The 25,768-nt window shown below is 35.3% G+C and overlaps 1 protein-coding gene across 5 annotated transcripts in view; it reads right to left on the bottom strand.

The window, feature by feature from the left end:
- The window catches only part of PPP1R12A (protein phosphatase 1 regulatory subunit 12A), a 144,312-nt gene that overhangs the window by 91,167 nt on the left and 27,377 nt on the right, over positions 1 to 25,768 (bottom strand). For all 5 annotated transcript variants that reach the window (XM_058568730.1, XM_058568726.1, XM_058568728.1 and 2 more), the window contains exon 2: positions 4,407 to 4,537. In XM_058568730.1, the coding sequence (XP_058424713.1) occupies positions 4,407 to 4,537 (131 nt within the window). The remainder of the gene's footprint in view (positions 1 to 4,406; positions 4,538 to 25,768) is intronic.

Here is a 25,768-nt window from a genome sequence, read left to right as displayed (position 1 = left end):
TAATCGTTTGCCTTTTCTAGTATGACCAAAAGTCATACTATTCAATTTTACTTCTAATCCATAGCCCAATAGCATCAACACTATAATTTCAGGGAAGAATACTTTGATGTGACAATGAGAATTTTTACCGTAACAAAATACCACAGACTAAGTGGCTTAAACAATAAAAATTTGTTTTCACATAGTTCTAGTGGTTAGAAGACCAAGATCAAGGTGTTGGCAGGTTTAGTTTCTTCTGAAGCTTCTCTCCTTGGCTTGCAGATGGCTGCCTTCTCACAGTCCTCACATGGTCTTTTCTCTCTGTGCGCACACCCCTGGCGTCTCCCTCTCTTTTTTTTTCTTGGTGAAGAAGATTGTCCCTGAGCTAACAACTGTGCCACTCTTGCTCTATTTTGTAGTGGGACGCCGCTACAGCACAGCCTGATGAGCAGTGTGTAGGTCCATGCCCGAGACCCGAACCTGTGAACCCTGGGCCGCTGAAGTGGAGCACGCAAACTTAACCACTACACCACCAAGCTGGGCCCCCTTGGTGTCTCTTTTTATGTCAAAACTTCCTCTTCTCAAAAGGATACCAGTAAGACCGGATTAGGGCCACCCTAAGGGCCTCATTTTAACTTAATCATCTCTTTAAAGGCTCCATCTCTACAGTCACATTCCAAGGTTCTAGCGGTTATGGCTTCAACACACGAACTTTGTGGGCCCACAATTCAACACACACACTACCAATTCAGCATACCAAAGGAAGAGAATGATGTTAATGCATACATTTCAATACCTGATCCTAAGTTTTCCCTAAGACTTCTACCTTATTAAAAGTAGGGCGAGGGCCGCCCCCATGGCTTAGCGGTTAAGTGCGCGTGCTCTGCTGCTGGCGGCCTGGGTTGGGATCCCGGGCGCGAACCGACACACTGCTTCTCCAGCCATGCTGAGGCCACGTCCCACATACAGCAACTAGAAGGATGTGCAGCTATGACATACAACTATCTACTGGAGCTTTGGGGGGAAAATAAATAAATAAAATCTTTAAAAAAAAATAATAAAAGCAGGGCGAGGTTGAGGGTAATTATTTTGGTGAAATAATTGAGCCAGAATATGAAGAGCTATCATCCATCTATTCACTTGGATTCTGCTAGGCTAGAGACCAGATATGAATTTGTTAAATGTCTAGAAACTAAGCTGTAACCTCACATTCTTTGTCCTACTATCTCCGATTGAGGTCAAAAATTTAGAACTCACTCTATACTAATCATCCCCAAATCCTCAGAGTAAACTGTGTTTCACTGTTTCACCTCTCATTTCAACAGGGATGAATTAGTACTGTTCTGTGCATAATGCAGTTGGTAAAGAAGCATGTAAACAACTGATGTGTTAGAGATGATGATGATCAGCCAGGAACATCAGAAAGGTTTCTGGAAGAAGTGACCCTTATACAAACCACATCTTGAGAGTTTGTTAGGAGCTGGTCAAGTAAAGAAATGAGGCAAATGAACCACTATGAGCAAAGACACATTGATATGAACCAGAGGGAATGCGGGGGAGTTAAAAGTAGCCCAGTATTGACATAGTGAAAAATGTGGAAAGCAGTATGAGAAATAAGGGCTAGGAAGAAACCATATCATTCGCATTTTATAAATAATATTAATCGTAGAGGCTAAGGAGGCTTGACCAAGGGCACAAAGCTAGTGATTCACAACAAATTTAACTCCAAATACTTCATTTAGCAGAGTAACCCAATTTTCCTAGGTCATTCCTGGTTTATAACTGTTGTCTCTATATCACTATTAATAGGGCCTTCTTTTACCCTATAAATGCTCTCATTTGGGGGGATATCTTCACCCTATCTCTTAAGCCACCATGCTCTATTTTTCTAGACCCAAGAAAACTAGGGTTTCATTAACTTCTCTTACTCAGTAGTGAAATTAATTGCAGACAGAGATAATGCTGATAAAAATAATCATGCACTTGAAAGGTTTTTGGGTTATCGTCAGCTTAACAAATAACCAAGTATATACTAAAGTGTCTTTTATAAAACATTGTCATTACAAGCCAATATGACCTCAATAAAACAATATTAAAAAAATACTGTCATTATTTAAAAAAAGAATCTCAAATGGCAGAAAGAGCAAAAAAGGAAAAGTCATCATTCTTTTAATTTTAATTTGGTTCAAAGAAACTACGGATTTAAATAATGCAGTTATACCACAGCCATAAATTCAAACTGTCTATAGAAAGGTAGTTAGAGCAGCAAAATTCTAGTCAACCTTGGCCAAAACAGGTCACTTTTGTTTGCACAAGTCTTATGAAGCACATATTCCACATCCTACCTTCCAAAAAAATAAAAAGTTGTAGTTACTCTATTGAAAATATTAACACCTGCAGCAGATTGCTTGTTACCACTCCTCATACTTACTGGCACGTAAAAAACTGAATATGCCAGATACTTGCTTTTCCCAGCATAGACATGGGCAAATAACCAAGCCCAGGCCAACGGAAGTCCCTCAAGGAGAAATCTGCTGCAGTTAGAGGGTTCTCTGTGAAGGCTCCCCTCCTTGACATACACATAATATGAAGGAGATACTTTCCACTCCCTACCCACTTCTTATTTTGTTCTTGGATGTGTATTTGTAAAAACAAAATTCAGGAGTTGTGGCAATCATCTTGTGACCAGGAGGGGACAAGGCTAAGAATAAAGTCCATATTTGGGAAAGGCAGAAAAAGTCTAAAAGACCCAGGCCCTTAATGACATCACTGAGTAGCTAGTAAACCTGAATACCCTTCCTCTAAACTATGTATTATCTTGTATAAAACAGTGCCCTTACTCTTTAGGTCTTTTTAAATTTGATACTATTACTTGCATATAAAATCATCCCAATTGACACAATGGGTTATCAATCAAGTCTATGTGAGGAAACTATTCACGACAATTATTATCATCTTTTCAAACTCAGAAGCATAACAAAAAAAAGGAAACACAAGAATTAAACATCTGAAGAAAGAAGTTGGGTTTTCATTTTCCCAGAGGAGATAAATGAGGTAATGGTCAAAAGTTAACACATACTGAGTATTTCCTATGTGCCAGGTACTGTGCCTGATGGGTTACTTGAATTAACCCTCACAACAAACCTAGGAAATATTATGCCCATTCTATAGAGGAGAAAACTGAAGCTTACAAAAGTTAAGCAACTTGCCCAAGGTCATAGCCCTGGACAGTGGTTGAGGAAGCCTTCGTAATCCACATCAGATGACTCTAGAGCCTAAGGACCAAATATTTAAAAACAGCTGAAGATAACTGCACATTAGCTATTTTTTTCTATGAAGAAGAGATCCAAGTTCTCTGTTGAGCATGGAAACAACAGAAAGGAGCAAGGAACTTGACAACCATGATTATAATTATGAACAACCACTGTTGTTCTGCAATGGCAAAAAGACATCCTCATTTTACACATAAAGAAATCAAGGCCCAGAAAGAGAAAACAAATTACCAAAAGCTATAGTGCAGTTAGTGTTAGAGTTAGTAATAAAACTCAAGTAACCCAGCTCTTCTGATTCCCAGGCCAGAGTACTTTTCATTTCACCACACTGCCTCTCTTTTAAATTGATCTATCATATCTCCAATACACACATGGGGAAAAAGAAGTGAAATGTACAAAGAAATAAAACTATGAAGGCTTACTAAGAGAGAGTCACAGAGTAGGACTCCCACATTTAATAGTTATTCATTGGTAAGTTTTGATGTGAGCAGAAACTGTTTATGGTGTTGGATACATAGTGTTAAGAAAAAATAAAATAATTTACTGAAATATTATTTTGTCAGGATATCTATACTTCCATGTTAAATGCTTAAAGAATCAGATTTTATTGGAAAGTACTCACCCATTAAGGGAGTTAAGAATACAATGACTATTTCTCACTAAATTTTCTAAAAACATTTTTATAAAACAGTCTTAATAAAAACTAAGCAAGCATAAATATATTGACTAATTGGAGAACTATGTATCATATTGTCCCTATAGCAAAGTAACCTAATGGAGTTTATTGTTAATTTCCCCTAACAATTCACGATTACATAGCAATAGACTAGATCGCTAAATATTAACCTTAAATCATTTGACAATGCTTCACATGGACTCAAAAGAAAGGAGGTGGGGATGGAGAATGTGTACAATTACTCATATCAATACAAACTATCAAAAGCCAAAGAAGGGTGAGGAGATAGGAAGAGGATCTCACACAGAGAAATTCAATATTTGGATTGCCAAGAACCACTATTCTCTTTCCTGGGAAGAACAATTTCCGTGAATTAAGGTAATATAAGAGTTCACTCATTTATCTTTAACAGCAGTTTCTATAAAATCTCAGGTATCTAAAATAGTATTTGGATAAAAGTAAACACAGAACTGGCTTACTCTGCAATATCGAGATATCCACAGGAAGCAGCTGCATGTAGTGGTATCCAGCCTTCATTATCAGGTTGATTAATATTTGCTCCATTTTCTACCAGAAACTTCACCATATCTACATTGTCATCAATGCAAGCCTAAAAACAAAATAGAAAGCATGATTAGAAAAACTCTGAATCAACACTCCCAATAATACATCAATAGAATTAAATTCCTACTTTGCAGCTTTTATAACATAAATATCCTCTGTAAATCAGTCTGCTGGTATCTTGATTGTACTGCCATAAAACAGGCCAATGGTACTAACTAAAATGTAAGAGTTCTTGCTTACATATACATACAACAGTACTGTATGTGACTAGACTCTTTATGCCAACTCCATGAGGAAAACAAGTACATATTAAAATACAAACAATCAAATCATTATAATTAAGTACCAATAATATCCTCTATAGCAGTAGTTCCCAAAATGTGGTCTGTTGAGGGAAGTGGGATCCTTTCACGGAGTTGACAAGGTCAAAACTATTTTCAAAATAATACTAAGATGGTATTTCCCCTCTTCACTGTGTTGACACGTGCACTTGAGGGTGTAAAAGCACTCGTGGTAAAGCTGCTTGTGCCTTAGTACAAATCACGGCAGTGACAAAAAAAACTCCCCTGACAGTCATTGTATTCACCGCTATGCACTTATAGTTAAAAAAAAAAAAGCTATCTTTACTTATGAATGTCCTTGACAAAGCAGTAAAAACTATAAATTTTATTAAATTTTGACCCCTGAATACACATCTTTTTCATATTCTGTGGAACGAGATAAGAAGTATGCATAAAGCACTTCTTCTGAGCACAATGACTGCCCTGAGAAAAAGCCCCTGTGCAACTGAGTTGCAAGCTGAACTAGCCACTTTTTCATGGAATATCATTTTTACTTCAACGACAAACTATAGTTGGTCTAACTTGGATTTCTGGTAGAAATTTTCTTGAAAATGAACAAAGTAAGTCTGTCATTTCAAGAAAAACAACTAACAGTATTTGTTGCCAATTATAAACTCAAGCTTTCAAGAGCAAATGAATGTTATTTTAATTAAAAAATGTTATTTATGTAGGGGCTGGCCCCGTGGGCATAGCAGTTAAGTGTGCGTGCTCCACTGCTGGCGGCCTGGGTTCAGATCCTGGGCGCGCACCGATGCACTGCTTGTCAGGCCATGCTGTGGTGGCATCCCATATAAAGTGGGGGAAGATGGCCACAGATGTTAGCCCAGGGCCAGTTTTCCTCAGCAAAAAAATAGGAGGATTGGCATGGATGTTAGCTCAGGGCTGATCTTCCTCACACACACACAAAAAAGTTATTCATGTAACATGAGTAAAGTATTGTTATTTTAAAATGAATGAATACTTAAAATCCTCAGTTTTAACCTCTAGTATTGTAAATATTAATACACACAACCTACAGTAACAAAAGCTCTTGTGGGGTCCTTCCATAATTTTTAAGAGTATAAAGGGATCCTGAGATGAAAAAGTTTGAGAACCAGAGCCGATAGTAAATAAGAAGGGAACATTTATAAATGCTTTCTTAGTGCCAGGTAGTCTAATCGGTGCTTTATCTGTTTTACTGATTTATATACATTATCCTCACAAAAACTCTCACGAGAGCAGGAATTTTGCTGTATCCCCAGGACATTATACAGTTCTTGGCATGTAGTAGGTGCTCAATGAATGAATGAATTAAATGAGAAAGCTAAGATTCAAAGAGATTAAGTGGCTTGAATAAGCCACATAGGCAGGAAATGATAGAGCTGAGATTCTAACAGATGTTCAGATTCCAAAAAATAAGCTCTTTCCACACTTAACACTGCTTTCCACAGATGTTCCTATTTCATCGACATATTTCTCACCTATTTGCAGTCTCCGTGACAGGGTTATCATACATTTTAGGCACTTAATAAATGAAACCAATTTTCCTTTACCTATCACAAAAGCAAAAGAAAATGCTTTTAGTAGCATTTTCTTAGAGAAAAAATGACAAAGTTGGTGGCAAGAAAAGCACTATAGACAAAGTACTTTACATCTAAAGTGGAAAAGCACTGACGGGGAATCATAGCTTTTGGCTCTAGGCTTTAGTTCTGGTTCTGCCACAAATTTTGCGCCTGTGGACAAGTAATGTAATCTTTTGGACTTTGGGATCTTTATCTTTCAAGTGAAAGGAAGAAGCTGGTGGGTTACATATCTCTAAAAATCCCTCACACGTTTAACATTGTTACGTGTTCATGATTCTTGGAACAAGTTATAAGCCACCTGATGGCAAGGTCCCAAATTTCCCAAAAAAATACCTTACACATAGCAGATGGTAAATGAATATATAAGTACCATTCACATGGACTTTAAGTATACACTGCTTGGGAAAAGAACTGTGCTTTACAAGCGGTGGTGGTTAAAGCAAGGGTAGGAAAGATTTGAAAACCATAGCTACCTAATAATGAAAGAAGAAACATCAAAATTCTATTATATTAGACAGTAGTTTATAAAATGTTATTTGAAACAGCTTAAGAGTTACAGTGGCTTAAATAATATTACACCTATTTATAAGCTTAATCATTAATTTTCCTTGAGAAAAGATATTGATTAAATTCTTTTCTCCTTTTCTCTCTACCTCTTTTAATTCCGATAGGCTCCAAAACAGTATTCTGATTTTTTATCTTCAATATAAAAATATAAAACTCAATAAATGTATCTAATACAAATAGGATTGTTTTTAAAAAATGGAGAATAACGTGAAGCAAATAAGAAATAATTCTTTACAAAAGGATATGGGAAAATGCTCACAACATATTGTTTTAAAAAGAGGATGCAAAACAGTTTGCCTAATATGGTTTCAATTTTACTAAAAAATATATACACAAAAAGACTAGAATAATATATACTGAAGGTTAACAGTCATTATCATCAGTTGTGAGACTATAAATAATTTTTATTTTCTTTAAATTTTCCTTTATTTTCAAAATGTTTACAATGAATAGGCAGTGTTTACATAAAAAGAATACCTAAGACAATTCTTAAATGAAAAATATTAAACCTATTCTATTAGAATACAGAGAAATAACCAAATTGCTAGTGTCAAGTATAAAATTGACACAACTTCTTCAGAAAACCATTCAACAGTATCTACTAAAGTTATATAGAATTGATAAATAAACGAGGTGGGGTGTACGTGCATGGGGAGATTCTATTCATGTAATAGAATCCTACACACCAATGAAAAAAGAACATCAAACAAAAAGAACGACTGCTACCTTCAACAAAATGGATGATCCTCAAAGACATATAGATGAGTGAAAAAAGGCAGACACAAAGGATACATCCTGTAGGTTTCCAGGTAAAACTAATCTCTCTGGTGATAAAGCTCAGAATCATGGTTAAATTTCTGGGAAAATGTTGGGAGAGGCATGAGGAAGCTTTCTGGAGGACTGCAAATGTTCCCTATCTTTCCATTTTTACACAGGCACATATACATGTGTAAAAATTCATTGAATGGTACACTCAAAAGCTGTATATTTTATTGTATGTTAATTATACTTCAATATAAAAAGCAAAAAAGAAAAAAAATAGGTTACCATTTACTGAAAGCCTACTATGTATTAGCTACAGTACAAAACATTTTACTTACCTTTCTCTAAATTGTATATGCAAAAATGTCTTCCTTTAATTTCTATCCCCTGCCTCCTGAAGCTCCACATATCAAATGGAATCGCTTTCTAAACTGATAACCTTTAAATATTATGAAGACTTTTTCCTCCCAAGAAGTCTCACATATTCTTTTTTAGGCTAAATATTCCTACTTCCTTCAGCTACTCTTCATATTATATACACTAAAAACTATATATGCCAAGGCCCTAGGAATACAGGGAAGGGAAAAGATCACATTATAATATAGGAGGCTAGTCCACAAATAACAATGATCATATAAGGGCATAACAGCAGTGGGTAGAAAGTTCTAAAATATCAATGGGGACATAAAGAGATCTTCTTGTGACTAAGACAGTCCAAGATTACACAGTTGTTCATCTAGCAAGTGAAATGGAAGGAACTTCAGCGAGCAAATGGACTGATTAAAAAACGCATGGACTATGGGCTGGCCCGGTGGCATAGCCGTTAAGTTCATGCACTCTGCTTCCGCAGCCTGGGGTTCGCAGGTTCGGAACCGGGCTTGGACCAACACACCACATGTCAAGCCATGCTGTGGCAGCGTCCCATATGGAGTGGAGGAAGATGGGCATGGATGGTGGCCCAGAGCTAATCTTTCTCAGCAAAAAGAGGAGATTGGTAACAGATGTTAGCTCAGGGCTAGTCTTCCTCACCAAAAAAAAAAAAAAAAAAAAGCTCAGACTAAACAAATAGCAAGTTACCCAATGGTATAGAGTATCTCTAAGTTATAAAAACAGTGTAAGGCTAGGTGGTAGAAGGTCTGAATCTAATGCAGGTTAAAGACCAGAATATAATGCAAAGATGACTGGATTTGATATTATAGGTGGTTTTCAACCTACTTTCTTCTCCCACCCATGGAGGGAACCTGCTACACTCCCATCAGTAACAGTGGCTCAATTCAGCAGTTGAGGGAAGTAGAAGAAAACATTTTAGAATTGCAAGGAGATGATGTTTGAAAAAGGTATTAAGAGTTTTTAAGCAGAGGGTGACATGATCAGATTAGTATTTCAGAAAGATGACTGGAAGTAATATGAAGAGGGAAGAGCCTGCACTGAGCAACAGCAGTTACTCAGCACGGATCTTTATTAAGAGGAACTTAGGAGAAAATGTGCAAAGCTTAATTAAAGATTGTATATGAAGGGTGAGGGACAGGGAGAAGCCATTCATGAAAATAAATACCACAGGTTCGAGGAGCAGGTGGGGGAAAGAAAGATGATTTTAGCTTTGGATATGATGAATTTTTTAAGTACACCTATCTAACCATGCATACCCAGTGGCCAATTGGCTATGAAAATCTAGAGCTTAGAAAATAAATGTGGGATAAAAATATCAATTTGGGAATTACCTGCATTAAGGTAATAATTAAAACAATGGGACTTCAAATCACTCGGAAGAGAACATAGAGAAGTGATTATGAAAATAGTAAGAGAAGGGTTAAGATGAAATTATGATCAGTATATGCTACTGGGAAGACAAAGATATTTGTGGTACTTTATTCAGTTAGTTAAAGAGATAGAAAGTTCTCAAGAAGTTCACCATCTAGTATGGAAGACAAATACACAAGCAGATAATTATATCAAAAGGAATATGATAAATACAGTTTTAGGCCTGTGCACTGCTTATTGTGGGAGCTCAGAAAAGGAGAACTAAGGAGGAATGGTGGCAGTTAGGGAATATTTCCTGGAGGAGGCTCTACACCTGAACTTAACATGTAAACAAGTGACAGACACTTCTTGGTCTATGAAGATGCAAAATCGCATAAGGTAAGGATAAAGGTAGCCAGAATCCAGAATAGAGTCTTACTTGCCTTATCTTATGAGTAATTCTTTGATATTGAAGATAAAAGAATTTCAGGACAAATGGTTAATTTTTAAAGTTTCGCCGTTTTAAGAAGGTGACTGCCCTGGTTCTTTGAAAAAATTAACATATAGGAATAGCTATTTACCAATAAATGCAAGTTGCTAATTTTAATTTAAAATGTTTATGTTTTTAAGTCAGTATAATGTAAGAAACACCAACAAAAATACCTAACACTGTTAATGTAAAATCTGCTTGTTCCTTTCTTTTGTTTATAAATGTAGTAACTTTTTGGTATGTTTTAATATAAATTAAATGCTAAAACACACTGTCACAAAATACACATTATATACGAATATCAAGTTTGTGGTATAAATTGTTCAAAGTGTTCTCCTGAACATTTATAAAGCACAGACAAGAAACTGGCAAGTCATGTCCTTAAAAATATTGTTGCTAAGAGAATCAAAAGTTAACACATGTAGCACATTAAGAGACACTTAACTTGCTGACTTTAAATATTTGACTAAATATGGTCAGTTTATTAAGCCATATACGGAAAGAAACAACGATTCAAATATACTTCCACAATCTTATCTGACATAGTTTATCTTAAGTTTTTCTTGAACACATATCCAGAGCAATTACCAATAATAAGTGGCTGTGTGAAGATACTTTTGTCGTTTAATTCCAGCTAGAGGCAGTTTTGTTAACTTGAGCTGTTCAAGTACATAAAACATCTGTTTTTATTGAAAAGGGGGCCTAGTTATTTTTCTCAGTAAGTTAGCTCAAGGAGAAGCTTTGTTCCCCTTTGTTCAATGATTTAAGGAAAAGGTTGAGAAGCTTAATAACCGAGTTGAATAAAGGAGCTACACAACTTGGCTCAAAGTAGACAGAGTCCATGGCTTAAAGACAGGTTTTGGGTGGGGCATAGCTTGAAAAATCATGAAATTTCATTCCTAGAAGAGATAAAAACAAATGTGTTTAGCACTCATATAATTCAATTGAGTAAAATCACAATTACAAAATTAGTAGCATTTGAAATAAATTCTAACAGTTCTATTCCTTTTCACAAAAGCAGTTTTGTTAAAAGTACAGACTCAAGACCCAGACTGTCCGGGATTAATCCAGTTCTGCCACTTACTGGCTGGGTGGCACTGAGTAAGTTACTTAACATCCGGTGTACCAGAGTTTGCTTTGGAAAATGAGGATAATAATAATAATACCCACCTGAAAAGTTTTCTATGAGAAGTATATGAATTAATATATAAAGCACTTAGAGTAGTACCTATCAAATAGTAAGTGCTAATATGTTTATATCAATTCATAACCTATGTGCTAAATCATCCTTATTTAAATTTTTCTTTTTTTATACTTTTATCCAAAACTTATTTTTTCATCCCTCTATAAATTACAAAACAAAAACGGTGGAGAGTTGTCAAATATTCCTTTTAGTACCCCTTTTTGTACAAGTCTCATCCACCATGATTTCTAAGAAGATGACTAAATTTTAAAAGATGCACTAAGAATATCTGAGAGATTCCAAATCTCCTTCAAACAAACTTTTTTTTTTGTGAGGAAGATCATCCCTGGGCTAACATCCAATGTCAATCCTCTTTTTTGCTGAGGAAGATCAGCCCTGGGGTAACATCTGTGCCCATCTTCCTCTACTTTATGTGGGATGCCACCACAGCATGGCTTAACAAGCGGTGCGTCGGTGCGCGCCAGGGGATCCAAACCTGCAAACCCTGGGCCCCCAAAGCGGAGCGCGAGCACTTCATCGCTGTGCCACCGGGCCCGCCCCCAAACAAACGTTTATATAGTAAAGTTTTATATAAGCTCATTCATACAAATTATATCTGATGCAGGAGAGTAATGCAAAAAAAAAGACTTACTTGTATAAATGTAATTATAGCAACTTAGGTGAAAATGCAATTTTAGTCAATTAGTTGAAACGCTTACAATTTGTGCCTAATCATTCATAATGGTTAATTATTGATAAGTAATAGACAAACTAACTTGAATACAGAAGTTCTCTAAATCACTTTCCACTTCCTTGAAACAACTCTTTATGACTCTCAGTAAGGAAAACTCAGTTCTGCTCAAATGGTGGGAGCAGAAATTCATAGATATGTTAGAAAACAGTCTATGCCCTAAGCATTCAGGGCGACACAGATGTCAGTGAGTATGCTTAAAGAGGAAGTGAACTGGAGAGATCCAACCAAGTTTTGTTTTATTTTAAAGAAAACTAAATTTGGACATATCAAAGGAGGAATTATGGGTATGGTTTATACAAGAAAAACCATGAAGAACTCCAAGCAGTACTCCCATACTTAATAATAAAAAATAAACACCTTGGTCTTGCATTAAGACTGGCAAATAAATGAACATTTATAATCTTAGGAGGTCATCTATTATACATATTTTTTGATGATGTAGAATTTATTTTTTCCCATCATATGAATTTGTCTTTGAACAGAGCAGCTTCATCTATTTACATTTGTTTTATTTTCCCCAGCTTTACTGTGGTATGATTTACAAATAAAAATTGTATATAATTAGGTTGTATGATGTGATTTTTGAAACTTGTACAATGCAATGATTTAATATACATATACATTGTGAAATGATTACCACATCAAGGTAACACACCCATCACACCACAGTTACATTTTTGTGTGTGCATGTGGTGAGAACACTTAAGATCTACTCTCTTAGCAAATTTCAAGTATTCAATACAGTATTATTAACTATAATCACCATGTTGTTCATTCGATTCCCCAGAACATTTCATCTTATAACTGAAAGTTTGTATCCTTGGCCAACATCTTCCCATTTTCCCCATACCCCAGCCCTAGCAACCATGGTTCTACTCTCTGGTTCAATGAGTTTGAACTTTTTAGATTCCACATGTAAGTGAGATCATATAGTATTTGTCTTTCTGTGGCTGGCTTATTTCACTTAGCATAATGTCCTCCAGGTTCCATGTTATTGCAAATGGCAGGATTTCTTTCTTTTTTATGGCTGAGTAATATTCCATTTTGTGTGTGTGTGTGTGTGTGTGTGTGTGTGTGTGTATCTACATATACACATCCATACACACATATATATATATATATTTATATGTCACATTTTCTTTATCCATTCATTTGTTGACAGACTTAGGTTGTTTCCATATCTTGGCTATCGTGAATAATGTTGTAATGAACATGGGAGTGCAGTTATCTCTTTGTGATACTGATTTCATTTCCTTTGGATATATACCCAGAAGTGGTATTGTTGGATCATATGGCAGTTCTATTTTTAATTTTTTGAGGAACTTCCATACTGTCTTCCATAGAGGCCATGCCAATTTACATTTCCGCCAACACTGTATAATGCACTGTATGATGCATCTTGAGTTAATTTTTGTGTATGGTATAAGATAAAGGTCCGATTTTATTCTTTTGCATATGGACATCCAGTTTTCCCAACATCCTTTTTTGAAGAGACTATCCATTCCGCATTGAGCATTCTTGGTGCCCTTGTCAAGGATTAGTTGACCATATATGTGTAGATTTCCTTCTGGGTTCTCAATTCTGTTCCATTGTTCTATATGCCTGTTTTTATGCTACCACCATACTGTTTTGATTACTATAGGCTTGTAATATAGTTTGAAATCAGGAAGTGTGATGCTTCTAGCTTTGTTATTCTTTCTTAAGATTGCTTTGGCAGGTTTTTCCAGATGCACTCCCAAATAGTTCATTGCACAGCTCTCTTTTTTTTTATTAAGGTAAAATTGGTATATAACATTATAGAAGTTTCAGGTGTACAACATTATAATTTGACATCTGTATACACTATAAAATCACCACCAAAATTCTAGCTACCTTCACTCACCACCAACCTCCTTCCCCTCTGGTAGCTACCAATCTGTTCTCTGCATCTACGAGTTTGCTTTTGTTTTGTTTGCTTGCTTGTTTTGTTTTTTCACATTCTACATAAGTGAAATCACACAATATTTGTCTTTCTCCATCTGACTTATCTCATTTATCATAATACCCTCAAGGTCCATCCATGTTGTCTCAAATGGCAAGATTTCATTCTTTTTTATGGCTGAGTATTATTCCATTGTATATATATACCACACCTTCTTTATCCATTCATCCATCAATGGACACTTAGGTTGTATCCATATCTTGGCTAGTAAATAATGCTGCAATGAACACAGGAGTGCATATATCTTTTTGAGGTCATCTATCATACTTAGTTACGAAAACAAGTAACAAGTTTAGCATTGCAATTAAGTTTAATTTTTTTTTTGCCTTTCTATTCTCATCATATAAGCAAGTAGGAAATCTAGATGTAAAATTAAAAACCTGTCCTCATAATAAATTATATATTCAAATGATAAAATGATTGGAACAATAAATTCAAAACATAGATTAAACACAATGGCTAGACGAAGTGAAATTCTTCATTTGGATTAAGAGAAGTTTAGGCTTATCTATATATGGGATCCTAGAGAGAATATAGCAGACACAATGCCTGACAAGGAGAAGACCTAACATATATTTGTGAATTGAATGAACCAGACATGGCAAACAGACTATAAAAAAAATCTGAAAACAAAAAAAAAACATTTTTGAGACAAAAAAACAAGTTTCTAGGGGAAAAGTAATCTAAGTACTGCTTAAACATTCATACCTCATACCAACAAGTACTAAGTATTTGAATGATAGCACCCCAAACTGGAAACCATAAATATTCAAAGATTAAAATATGCCCCTTATCTACTCTTATTACACAGCTCTGTTATTTCTTTTGTTAGTAAGGATCTATAATGTACTAAGTTAAACCTAGCTTTTTAGAGGCCAACACTTTTATCTGGGGACTTAGTAAGGGAAGAGCATTTCTTCTAGAGTTCAGAATCCTTAGGGATATAAAAAAAAATTGAACTTGAGGATCATTCTCTCACAAATAATTTTTTTTGACTGCCTACTATGTATAACACATTGAGCCATTCATTTTGGTGGATGCAAGGACCAGCAATAGAGAGTATATTCTCTTTGTTTCCTTTATGTATAGCGCCTGGCATAAAGTGAGTACATAAAAAATATATGTAGAATCAATCAAAATAAAATGCTAACTTCTCCTTAATGAGTAGGCATTTATGACCTACTGTGTGTGTACATAAAACTGTACTGAGTACTGTGTGAAACATGCTGCCTTTCTTATTGTTTAATGTGTTCCAGTCTTTTCTCCCAACTAGACTACAGTTCCTTAAGAACAGGAACTGCCTTATATAACCCATAATACCTAACAGTGCTACTGAATAACTTTTTGTTAATGGACTAAAACAAATGATCATGTAGTACTGTCCTCAGGTTGCTTATAATCTAATTAGGAAATTAAGGTAAAGAGATAAAGAATAAAAATACTAAGCAACTTAAAAGCAATATAGCATTAATAAAGGAAAAGCCAGTATGTGAGTAGAGATGAGTTAAAGAAATCTTTTTGGAGAAAATAAATCTTTTGCCAGGTTTCATTACTATCTGAGCTCCGAAATAGATAGAAAGGTAGCTACAGGTAGCTGTTTTCCTTGTTGAATTCTTTCACCATATGTGGTCACAAACTGACCTAGAGGGATTTAATCAATGGATATATACTAATAAGAAAATAATGTAGTTTCAGGGGAAGAAATAAAAGCTTCCACTTACTACTTTATTCAACTAAATTTTTTAAAAAACAACAGCTTACAAAAGAGTATGCGGGCCGGCCCGTGGCTCGGCGGTTGAGTGCGCGCGCTCCGCTGCTGGCGACCCAGGTTCGGATCCCGGGCGCGCACCAATGCACCGCTTCTCCGGCCATGCTGAGGCCGCGTCCCACATACAGCAACTAGAAGGATGTGCAACTATGACATACAACTATCTACTGGGGCTTTGGGGGAAAAAATTAATAAATAAATAAAATTACTAAAAAAAAAAAAAAAAAGTATGCATTATATGATACAATTCTTGCCATTGATATGCCTAACCAAGAGTCTGGAGGAATATATGCCAAAATATTAACTAAAAGAAGTCAAAGTCATTGAGTTATTTTCCAAAATCTTTTCTATAGTGATGACATAACATTCTTACATTTTTCTAAAACAAAACAAAAAATTCACATAGTTGTCAGCTATCTAATTGTTTCTTGATGAATTTCTTCAGTGTTCAGCAAAATATGTGGCCAATAAAGAGCACAGACTCTTCATTAATTCAACAAATACTTAATGAACGCCCACTACATCCAGACACTACACTAGCTGCTAGGAATATACCGGTGAAGGATATAAACTAGATTTCTGCACTCAGAGTTCAGCAGGCAAGAGATAACTAAACAAACAATAACCAGAAAAAAGGTTTGATAAATGCTATGGACTTAACTATAGAGTACTTAACCTAGATTTTGAAGAAAGAAAGGGGAAATCAGGATCTCTGAAGGTGTGCCCAGGAATTCCCACTTTAAAGAAGTTCCCCATCTAATTTCTAAAAATTAGAAACTAGATTGAGAACCACTGATATCCATGGTAACTGAAGCCAGAGAAATAAACAATACGACACAAGCAGCATATGTAAAATGTGATCAGGAAAAGCCTATGTCAAACCTGAAGGGCCGTGAGTATTTAAAGAAAGGGGAGACAAAATAAAGGGGAAGAAAAAGTAAAATGAAAAAAAAAAAAAATATATGTAAGTACGCAAGAATCCAGATAGAGAAAGTAGTGTGGAAGAAAAAACTACTTGACAACCAAAGGAAATGCCCCACACATTTTGGTGCTACTATTTAATAACATATTGAATAAAACAGAAGAGCACAGGTAAATGATAAACCCTATTTTAAAAGAAAATCTAGCCAATTAAACGAACAAAATAAATTCAGAAATCAAGACAGGATGGTCAAAAGACTCAAAATAAGTGAATAAAAAAGAATGCAAACATCATAAATCCTAACAGGTACAAATATTAATACAGCTAAACCCTGAAGCCAAACTCTGCCTGCAATAAACTCACAGTCTAGTCAGAAATAAATATATACATAGATAAAATTACAAAACGATATAACCTCTCTAATCTCAAATTCTCCTCATTCTAGTATACATTCAAATTCGCCTCATTCTAGTATACATGGATTATTTCAGTACACCTTTTCTGAAACCTCAGGAATTAATGTTAAGTAAAAAAAAATGATACACACACACACACACACACACAAACTGAGGAAAAACGGAGGGGTTTGGGAAGAGAAAGGCACTTTTTTTGTCATGCCATGACATGGATAAGAGGGGAAAAAAGCAGAGAATAGGCAATCTAAGCCTTGGAACTATACTCCTACAATCTTTCCAGAAAGGAAAGAGCAAAGATATGTCTAAAAGAGGCTAGAACTTGAAAGTTTTCTACTATATTCAGATATGCTTTGGCCAAAAATATCAAGGATAAAGTTAGGAATATATAATTCTGTGTCTGGGGAAGAAAACTGGAAAAAAAAGTGTTATTTGGTTATTTTAACCAAATATTATTATTTCCTTTTTAGACTACGAAGCTACTCTGCATTTCTAGGACCACTGATGGAGGAATTAAGACAGCAGGAGTTAATACTTCCAAGTCACAAAATAAGAGGGCACCAAACATTCAGATGGCAGCAGAGGGAAAAAAAACAAAACAAGCAAAGATAGAATTGATTTTCAAGTATTTTGTTGAATAGTAAGAAAGGGAGAAATAAATAGCTCCTAGTATGAAAGGTATAGTAAATAAGAACTGTTAAGTATTTACTAATATAAAATGTCATAAAAATCATTTTCTTTTAATTTGCCACTTTTGGTAGGTAGCCTCTAAGATGGCAATGATCCCTGCCTTACTGTAGTTACGTCCTTGTGTGAACTCTTCCCTTTGAGTGTGGGCTGGACCAAGTGACTCACTTCTGACAAACTGAATGAGGCAGAAGCGATGGGGTGTCACTTTTGAGATTAGGGTATAAAAAGATCGTGGCTTCCATCTTGGCATGTACTCTCTCTTGCCCTCTCTTGGATCACTCACAACCTGGGTGAACTCAATTGCCATGTCAAGAGGCAGTCCTGTTGAAAGGCCCATGTGGCAAGGTAGCAAAGCCTGCCAATAACCACATGAGTGGTGGTTTAAAGTGGATCCCTACCTACCCCCACTCTCTTAACCCTTCAGATGAGACCACAGTCCCAGTCAATAGCTTGAGGGCAATCTCATGTGAGACCCTGAGCCAGAAGCACCTAGCTAAGCCATATCCAAATTCTGAGCCATAGAAAATGTGAGATAATAAATGTTTGGTATTTTAAGTTTAAGGGTATTTGTTATGCAGCAATAAATAACAGCTACATTGCCATATTTCTGATGAACGTAGAAAGCATTTATATCAGTTTTCATTGCTTCAGCTTGTATGTATCCAAACATCATGTCCCCTTCTCTACTTAATCTCTAATCTGTCTTTCCTCCTGTATTTCAACTCCTCTTAAATGTCGTCAGTTAGTCCTTTACAGCTAAGAGTTATCTAAATTTAGACCTCTCCATTTCCACAAATTCAAAGCTCTGATCACACTGGACCACCCTCCATTTCTTGAATATGCCAAACCAATCTGAAATTATAATGTAAGAATAGATAAATAACAATCACCTGATAATGTGTCAGTACTCATGCCTGATGAGTAAAAAGATATAAAATAACCTTCTAACTAGAACTATCCTAATAAATAATAAAAATTATTATTCCTTCAATATTTACTTTTGAGTAGGAATGGCATATGAACAGCAAGAAGAAAAACAAGCTTTTATACATTCCTTAGCATCGAGGGAAAGGGGTATGTATAATTTTCTATTGCATAATTCATTAATCATTTTCCCCAAATCGCTGTAAAAAGATGCTAGTACTTTTACATTTACAGGTAATAAAGTTTTGACACCCCTTCAAATGTAGATCACTATCTAGTCAAAAGAGAAAGTAATAAGGCAGAAATAAGAATACCTAAATTTTCAATCTGCCTCCTGAAATAACTGTCAGTATGGAGCCCTTTGGCAGCAACTTATCACAAAAATTTACTGCAGTATTTCCCAAACTGTTTCCATGAAACTACTGAACTGAAAAAATTAATAAATAAAAGAAAACAGTTCTTAAAAATAATTAAATTTAGGAAATACTGGATTAAACAGACTTCTTTACTGCAGAACTTGTCAACAAGTCCCCTTTCCCACTAACATCTATTTTTATCAACAAAATCAAAATCTATTTTTATGTCCAAGTTGAAGCACACAGTCTGGGAACCATTGTCTCACACAATCTATCTGTAATACAAAAAAATGTGTGTACCACTGCGCTGTGAATTCCAAACCTGTCTCAGATACAGATAATCAATAATGAATTCATAATTTCATAATTTTAACTATTTTTCACCTTTTAGGGAAAACTATGCAGATTTTATGCACCAATAACTACATGGATTCAAAAATCTTCTGAAGGGTCTTTTCACTGTTTATCTAAACCAGACATTCAATGATTAATATGGCTGACTCAATACATTACAAATGAGATTTTCATCTTTTGGGATGGTTCTCAAACTACCTAAAAGACTTGGACACACATAGGTGTCTCTGCCAGAAAGACAGAGGCTACAAAACTCTGCTGAGGTAGACATGACAAATAAAGTGTCTTTATACAGTGCTAAAAACTCTACAAAAGCACATTCTTAGGATCCATCACAAAAAAGCAGGTTGGTGGGAGGAGGGGCTTGAGTACAGTTGCCAAGAAAAAGTAACCTGATAATAAAATTTAATAAAATTTCAATTCTTTCCGATCATAAGAATTAACTAAGATAGTTTGGAACTTTACAACTTCTCTGGAAGAACACAAAGGGTAACCCCTAAGTAATTAGGGGTTGAGGCATTGCTGACCCTACAGATTGCTCCTCAATTTAGTCTTCTTTTAACCACCTTAAGCCTTTATTTCTAAGGCCTTCCTTAGCTTGTGTTAGTGTAGCTAGAGTTAAATCACTCTCTCCTTCCGTTTTCTGTAACACTGTGAACACACCTGTCCTAACTCACTTAAAACATTGTGTTCTCATTATCTACCCATATGTACTATGTCTGATTCATTTTCCTCTCCTTCTGCCTCCACTATACTATGAGCTCTCAAAGGCAAGGACCCCATTATGTATTTATAACATAGTATCCAGAATACATGAGACAGTAACTAAATGTTGAATGGAGAAACCTACAAGTATGATTTAGCTTCACCAGGAGGACTCAGAAATAGGTGCTTATTCTTTGTCACCTGTAGATGACTGTATCAGAGAAATGAATTTTTCATGTCATATCTGACTTACCATAGGAGAAGGAATAATTTACAAAACACTATGTAATCTTCTGATGTTAGGGGAAATAATACCTTCCCTTTTCTTCCTACATGAAAAATGTGGAACTGATACTAAGAATTTTAATATCTACCAAGTAGTAAGCTATCTTGGAGTTAAATATACAAATAAGTGATACTCATGATCACTCAAAAAAGTCACATTCTTCAAAGCAAAAAGATGACTAGAGATTATACCAGTAGAGAATTAAGTTACTGTTTTAGCAGCCCTTTGTTGGCTATCACTACTACTTCCGAATGTTCACACCTTTTTCACCTATGTCCCCTAATTAGGTAGTGGGAGTTCCAAGGTAGGAAAAACTCCAAGCAATAATAATTTCACTTTCACTTTTCCTAATATCTGCCACTAATGAAACCTACACTTGCTAATTGCACCACATGCAGATATGATCCCCTCCCCTCCCTTACAGTGAAATAAAATAAACCAGAACTGCTTTTAAGTTACCTTTAAAAAAAATCAAATTATATAACCAAAAGCATGCAATGTTTTGTTAAAATAACATTAGCATTCATTCTAGCATAAAACTACTGCCACAAAAGGAATTCCTTCCACCAGTGAGACAGACTCCCAATGCACATAAGGTCCTCAGTAATTTAGCTACTGTGGTAATAAAAGCAGCCAAGAAGAGAGCACTAAAGACAAAGTGAAAGCCAGCTAGTTGGTTTTTTTTTTTTTTTTTTTTTTTCTTTTTTGGAGTGGTGCCTTGCATTTCACTGAAAGTCTAAAAGCAAAGTCTTGACCATAAAAGGCTTTGGGATTCCCATGGCTGGAAATGCCCAGGCAACAGTCAAATCCAATAACCTTAAAATACATGAAACATAGGTACTAAACCACCATGAGAGGGTTCTTTCTTTTTAATTCTAGTTTCACTTAAATATATTCTCACAGATAATCCCAAAAGTGTTCCTGCAAAACATCATGATCAAATTCACAAAGTTAAGATATATAAAGAGTATATATAAATCACTAAAATTTCCTTTTAAAAAAAAATAAAAACCAAATAACTTTTGATGGAAAACTTCCTAAAGTCTGTCACACATTCCTTTGCCATTTTAAACAAGTACAAAAAAAATGTAATTTAACTTTTTTCTATTAACTCATTATGGTATCAACTATTAAACTCTGATGTTATACAACAGTGTCCTTATAGCCAGTAGTCTACGTAGCTAAAATGACACCTAAAATGCTTTTTGGGAATCATGTTTGCTTTTAATAGGTTTTCTGTCTTCAATCTTGCTCTTATCTGTCACCTGTTTAAACTATCTGATAGCCTCTTACCTTCATTTTAATTTGTAGCTCTTAATTTGCGAAACATTAAAAAAAAAAAAACTGAGCCTAAAATAAGAGTACATAGGAACTACATGAGGACGTCTGAGTAAAATAAAAGTAACTGTGCTTAAGTGTGTGGATTCTGCAACGTCTGTTTTAGTTCTATGAGCTGCTTATTTTCCAGTTACTTTTTAGGTCCCCAAGTTTCCAATATAAGAAAAAGAATTTATTACAGAAATTACAGCCTGTAAAATGTAGAGGGCTGACCTATAACCAAGTAACATCAAAATTGACAAGTGCTGAAAAAAAGAAAACTAATAAATGTTCTTGGCAATGTTTTCTCTGCATGGGAGTGATTAAGAAGAACAATCGTCACGCCAACAAGTGCTGATCATTTCGGAGCTCCTGGAAAAAACAGTGGTGACCCCAAGGAAATGAGCAAAGACCCTGAGATAACAGTTCACTTTCATATTATTTATATTTTATTTACTACTTTGCATGCTCATGTCTTTAGATAATAAAATGTACTAGTAACATATTGTGATTTAATTTTCAAGAATTCAAGAACAAAAAAAGGCAAGGTAGAAGTAGTTCATTTTACAGAACTTAGCAATGTATAAAGCTCAATAAAATAGCCATGTCTGATACAAATGGGAGTCTTTTCTGATACAGCTATTTCATGTTAATAAGAGAACAGATTATATAAATGAGATGTGGAGGTAAAGCCAAAAGCTCTATTTTATCACAATAATAAACTTTCTCTTTCAGAAAACATCTTTCAGAAGACCGAAAACTGTTTCTGGACTTTAACGGCCCTCATCAGCACTGCTACACTGTTCAGATCTTTTCAACAACTACTAAACATCTATCATTTATTAGGTACAATATGCTGGGCATACAAAGATGAATCATGACTGATAGAGATCCCTATGAAATATATGTTTTTAATTGGGGGCCAAACAGGAAAAAGATGATCTTTACTTAATATGACAAGTGGCATATTTTGTAGGAGCTCGGAGGATAGGAATAGCCTAGGGAGGAGTTAGGGCTTCTAGGGGAAACCTAACCTGTGTCTTTAAGGCTAAAGAAATGGTCAAGGCTGAAACAATTTTCCTAAAGCAGGGGAGCAGTATATCAGATAGAGAGCAATGGTATTGTTGAAGGATCATAAAGGGCAAGAAGCAATGGTACGTTATTAGGGAGAATTAAGCAGAGATGAGGGGGAGATTGTGGCTGGCCTTATAAACCAGACTAAGGAGACTAAATTTACTGTGTCCAACAGTATCTGTCAAATATGAGTAATATAAGGGGATCCCTCTAAAATGAAAAAAAAATTCCCACAGACCTACCTAATAAAAATAATTTCAGTCAATTTTATGTTATTAAATAGCTACTAATATAAAACCAGGCCTTTATACATGCTTCAGTACATTTACACATCAAAACAAATTTATAAATCTACTTACCACTTTTTCTTTTCTTTAGTTTGCAAAGGAGTCTGTGATGCCATTTGGCTGGCAATTGACCCCCACTCATTGCAAACATGCCATTTTCATTAAATCCATTTTGATCTTGCCTCATTCGTCTGTGACAGTTAAATCTGTTATATTTGGTGCAAACTCAAACATAAATGCAAATGTATGCAACTGAAACTAAGAAGCAGTATTCAGTTGTAAGACAGTCATTCATCTACCCAACTATCTACGTAGCTGCTCATGCTCATACATTTTAGATTATCTTCACATTGAAAACTCAAGAATTAAAACATTCTTGTTGAGATGGAGCTGAAGAGAAAGAGTTTTAAGAATGCCTCCTAAATTTCCAGCTTATGTGATTATGCAGAAGATGATGCCACCACTTCCAAATTTGTCACCTTTAAGATCTTAGAACTCTGAAATTCCCAGAGAAGAGCACAGTACCCACCCCTTCCTCCATTTCTTTCTCCCTTTCGACTGAACTTGGTTTTTTTGCCCTCATTGTGAATTCCTGATTCTTGACCCCTTCCAACCCTTCCCAGTCCACCATTCACAGGCTTTACTTGCTACTGTCTATTTCAATTATCCATTCGCCACTCCGGAATTCCTTATAACTCTTGCCAATCTCTAGGGATGAGTAATACCATCCACTTGCTCTCTGTGCTCTTACACAGATGCTGTCAAGCAATGCTAGAAAACTTAGGAAACCATGGTGATTTGGTCCACTATAACTTCACCCTAACCTCACTGTAATATTCTACTGAGAGATTATTCTTAAAGGTCTTTTGCCTGAATTCCCATCACATTGTATTTACCACTCCAAAACTCCTCCAGTCTCCTTAAGATCCCACTGATATTAAATCTTACTGCTCCACAATGCCACTTATGATAAATACCCAATAGCCATCCTCTTAAACTATCAAGACAACTGAAGTGGTCAATGGCAATTTTCTAAAGACCTGACTCTTTCCACATTAAAAGTTCTTACATCTTCACACTCCCCTTCTTCTTTCTCTTTGGTTTGGAGGAGGAAATGTCCTACTATTCCTAAAATAAATTTCTAATGACTTCTTATACAAATGCCTTCTACTTTTCCATGTTCATGTTTCAATATTTTACCCTATGCTTCAGCGAAACTGAACTACCACTAGTCCAATTCTCATCCTGTTTCTTCTAATGCCACTCCCTATAATGCTTTCCCTACACCTCTGCCTAGACCCCTTCCCCTCACTAAAAATATCCTTTCCGTCCCTCAAGATCCTAAAAACTATATAAAACATAAAAATATTTCCTGATACTACCTTCCACATACAATATTCCTCTTTTCCTCCACATTTTATTACGAAAATGTTCAAATATGTAGGGAAGTTGAAAGAATTTTACCATGAATACCTATATATCCAGGATCTAGATTCTATTAACTTGTTACTACTTGCTTTGGCACATATCTCTCTACCTAGTCATTCCTTTATCCATCTGTTAATCTAGCTACTTTGTAATGTACCAAAAAAGTAAAACTGTAGAAATTAGTATGGATAATGAGTAAATTATCTCCCTAAATATTTCAGCATGTGTATCATTTAAGTAGAATTCAATATTTGTTTAGTTTTCATGTCTCTTTCTAGTCAATCCTCCACACTCAGAGGCAACTACTATTTTGGTTTTTTCCCACCATAAATAAGATGTGGCTATTCTAAAATTTCATGTAAGTGGAATCCTAGAGTAGATCCTTATTTTGTGAAAAGCTTCTTTAAGCAAAATGTTTATGAGATTATTCATGTAGCTGGGGGTATCAGTAGTTCGTCCTTTTTATTGCTGAGTAACTATTCCCTTGTATGGTTTTATCACAGTTTATCCATTCCCCCATTGATGAATACTTGGGCTGTTTCTAGTTTTTAACTATTAAGAATAAAACTGCTATAAACATTCGGGTACAAGTCTTTTTAGAACACATGTTTTCACTTCTCTTGGGTAAACATTACGAATGGAATTTCCAGGCAAGTGTATGTCTACTTTTATAAGAAATGGATAAACATTTTCCCAAGGTAATTGTACCAACTTGCATCTCCACCAACAATGCAAGTTCCAATTGCTCACATCCTCGCCAACATTTGATGATCTGACTTTTTCTCATTTAGCCACTGACTGGTGTAACATCCCCCCTTTACAACTGGCATTATGTTTGTACCTTTCATCTTATTCTGCACAGTATTACTTACGTGTGTACTTGACTTGCCTTTATTAGACTATATAATTCTTGAAGTTACAAATTGTTAGCCCTCTTTTTCCCTCCTACAATGTTTATGGCAAAGTGCTTTGCACATGCTGGAACAATAATTATCAATTTAATTGAATTGCTTATTAAAATTTACTTGTCCTTCCTGTTCTGGACAAGCTATGAAAAAAAATCTAAAAGGCACATCTGTGAAATAAGCTAAAGACAATCAACGGTTAACAACCACCCTCCAATTTTGTCCTAGTTTCAGTTAAAATACAAAACAACCTTAAAACCATTGATTATGCTGTTTATCCTACAATAATGTCATATCTAGACACATATAGAAACATACAGAAATAATACGTAAGCTCCATGTAAACTCCACAAGTGAAGGGATTTTTGTCTGCTTTGTTCATTGATGTATTCTAGTGTCTAGAATAGTGCCTCCCACATAATGGGCACACAAATATTTGTTGAATAAATATACATAACCAACATATTT

Source organism: Diceros bicornis, chromosome 25 (genome assembly GCF_020826845.1).
Source record: "Diceros bicornis minor isolate mBicDic1 chromosome 25, mDicBic1.mat.cur, whole genome shotgun sequence".
NCBI lineage: Eukaryota > Metazoa > Chordata > Mammalia > Perissodactyla > Rhinocerotidae > Diceros > Diceros bicornis.
The sequence above is the reverse complement of the archived record's forward strand: the minus strand, read 5'-3'. Positions and strand labels throughout refer to the sequence as shown.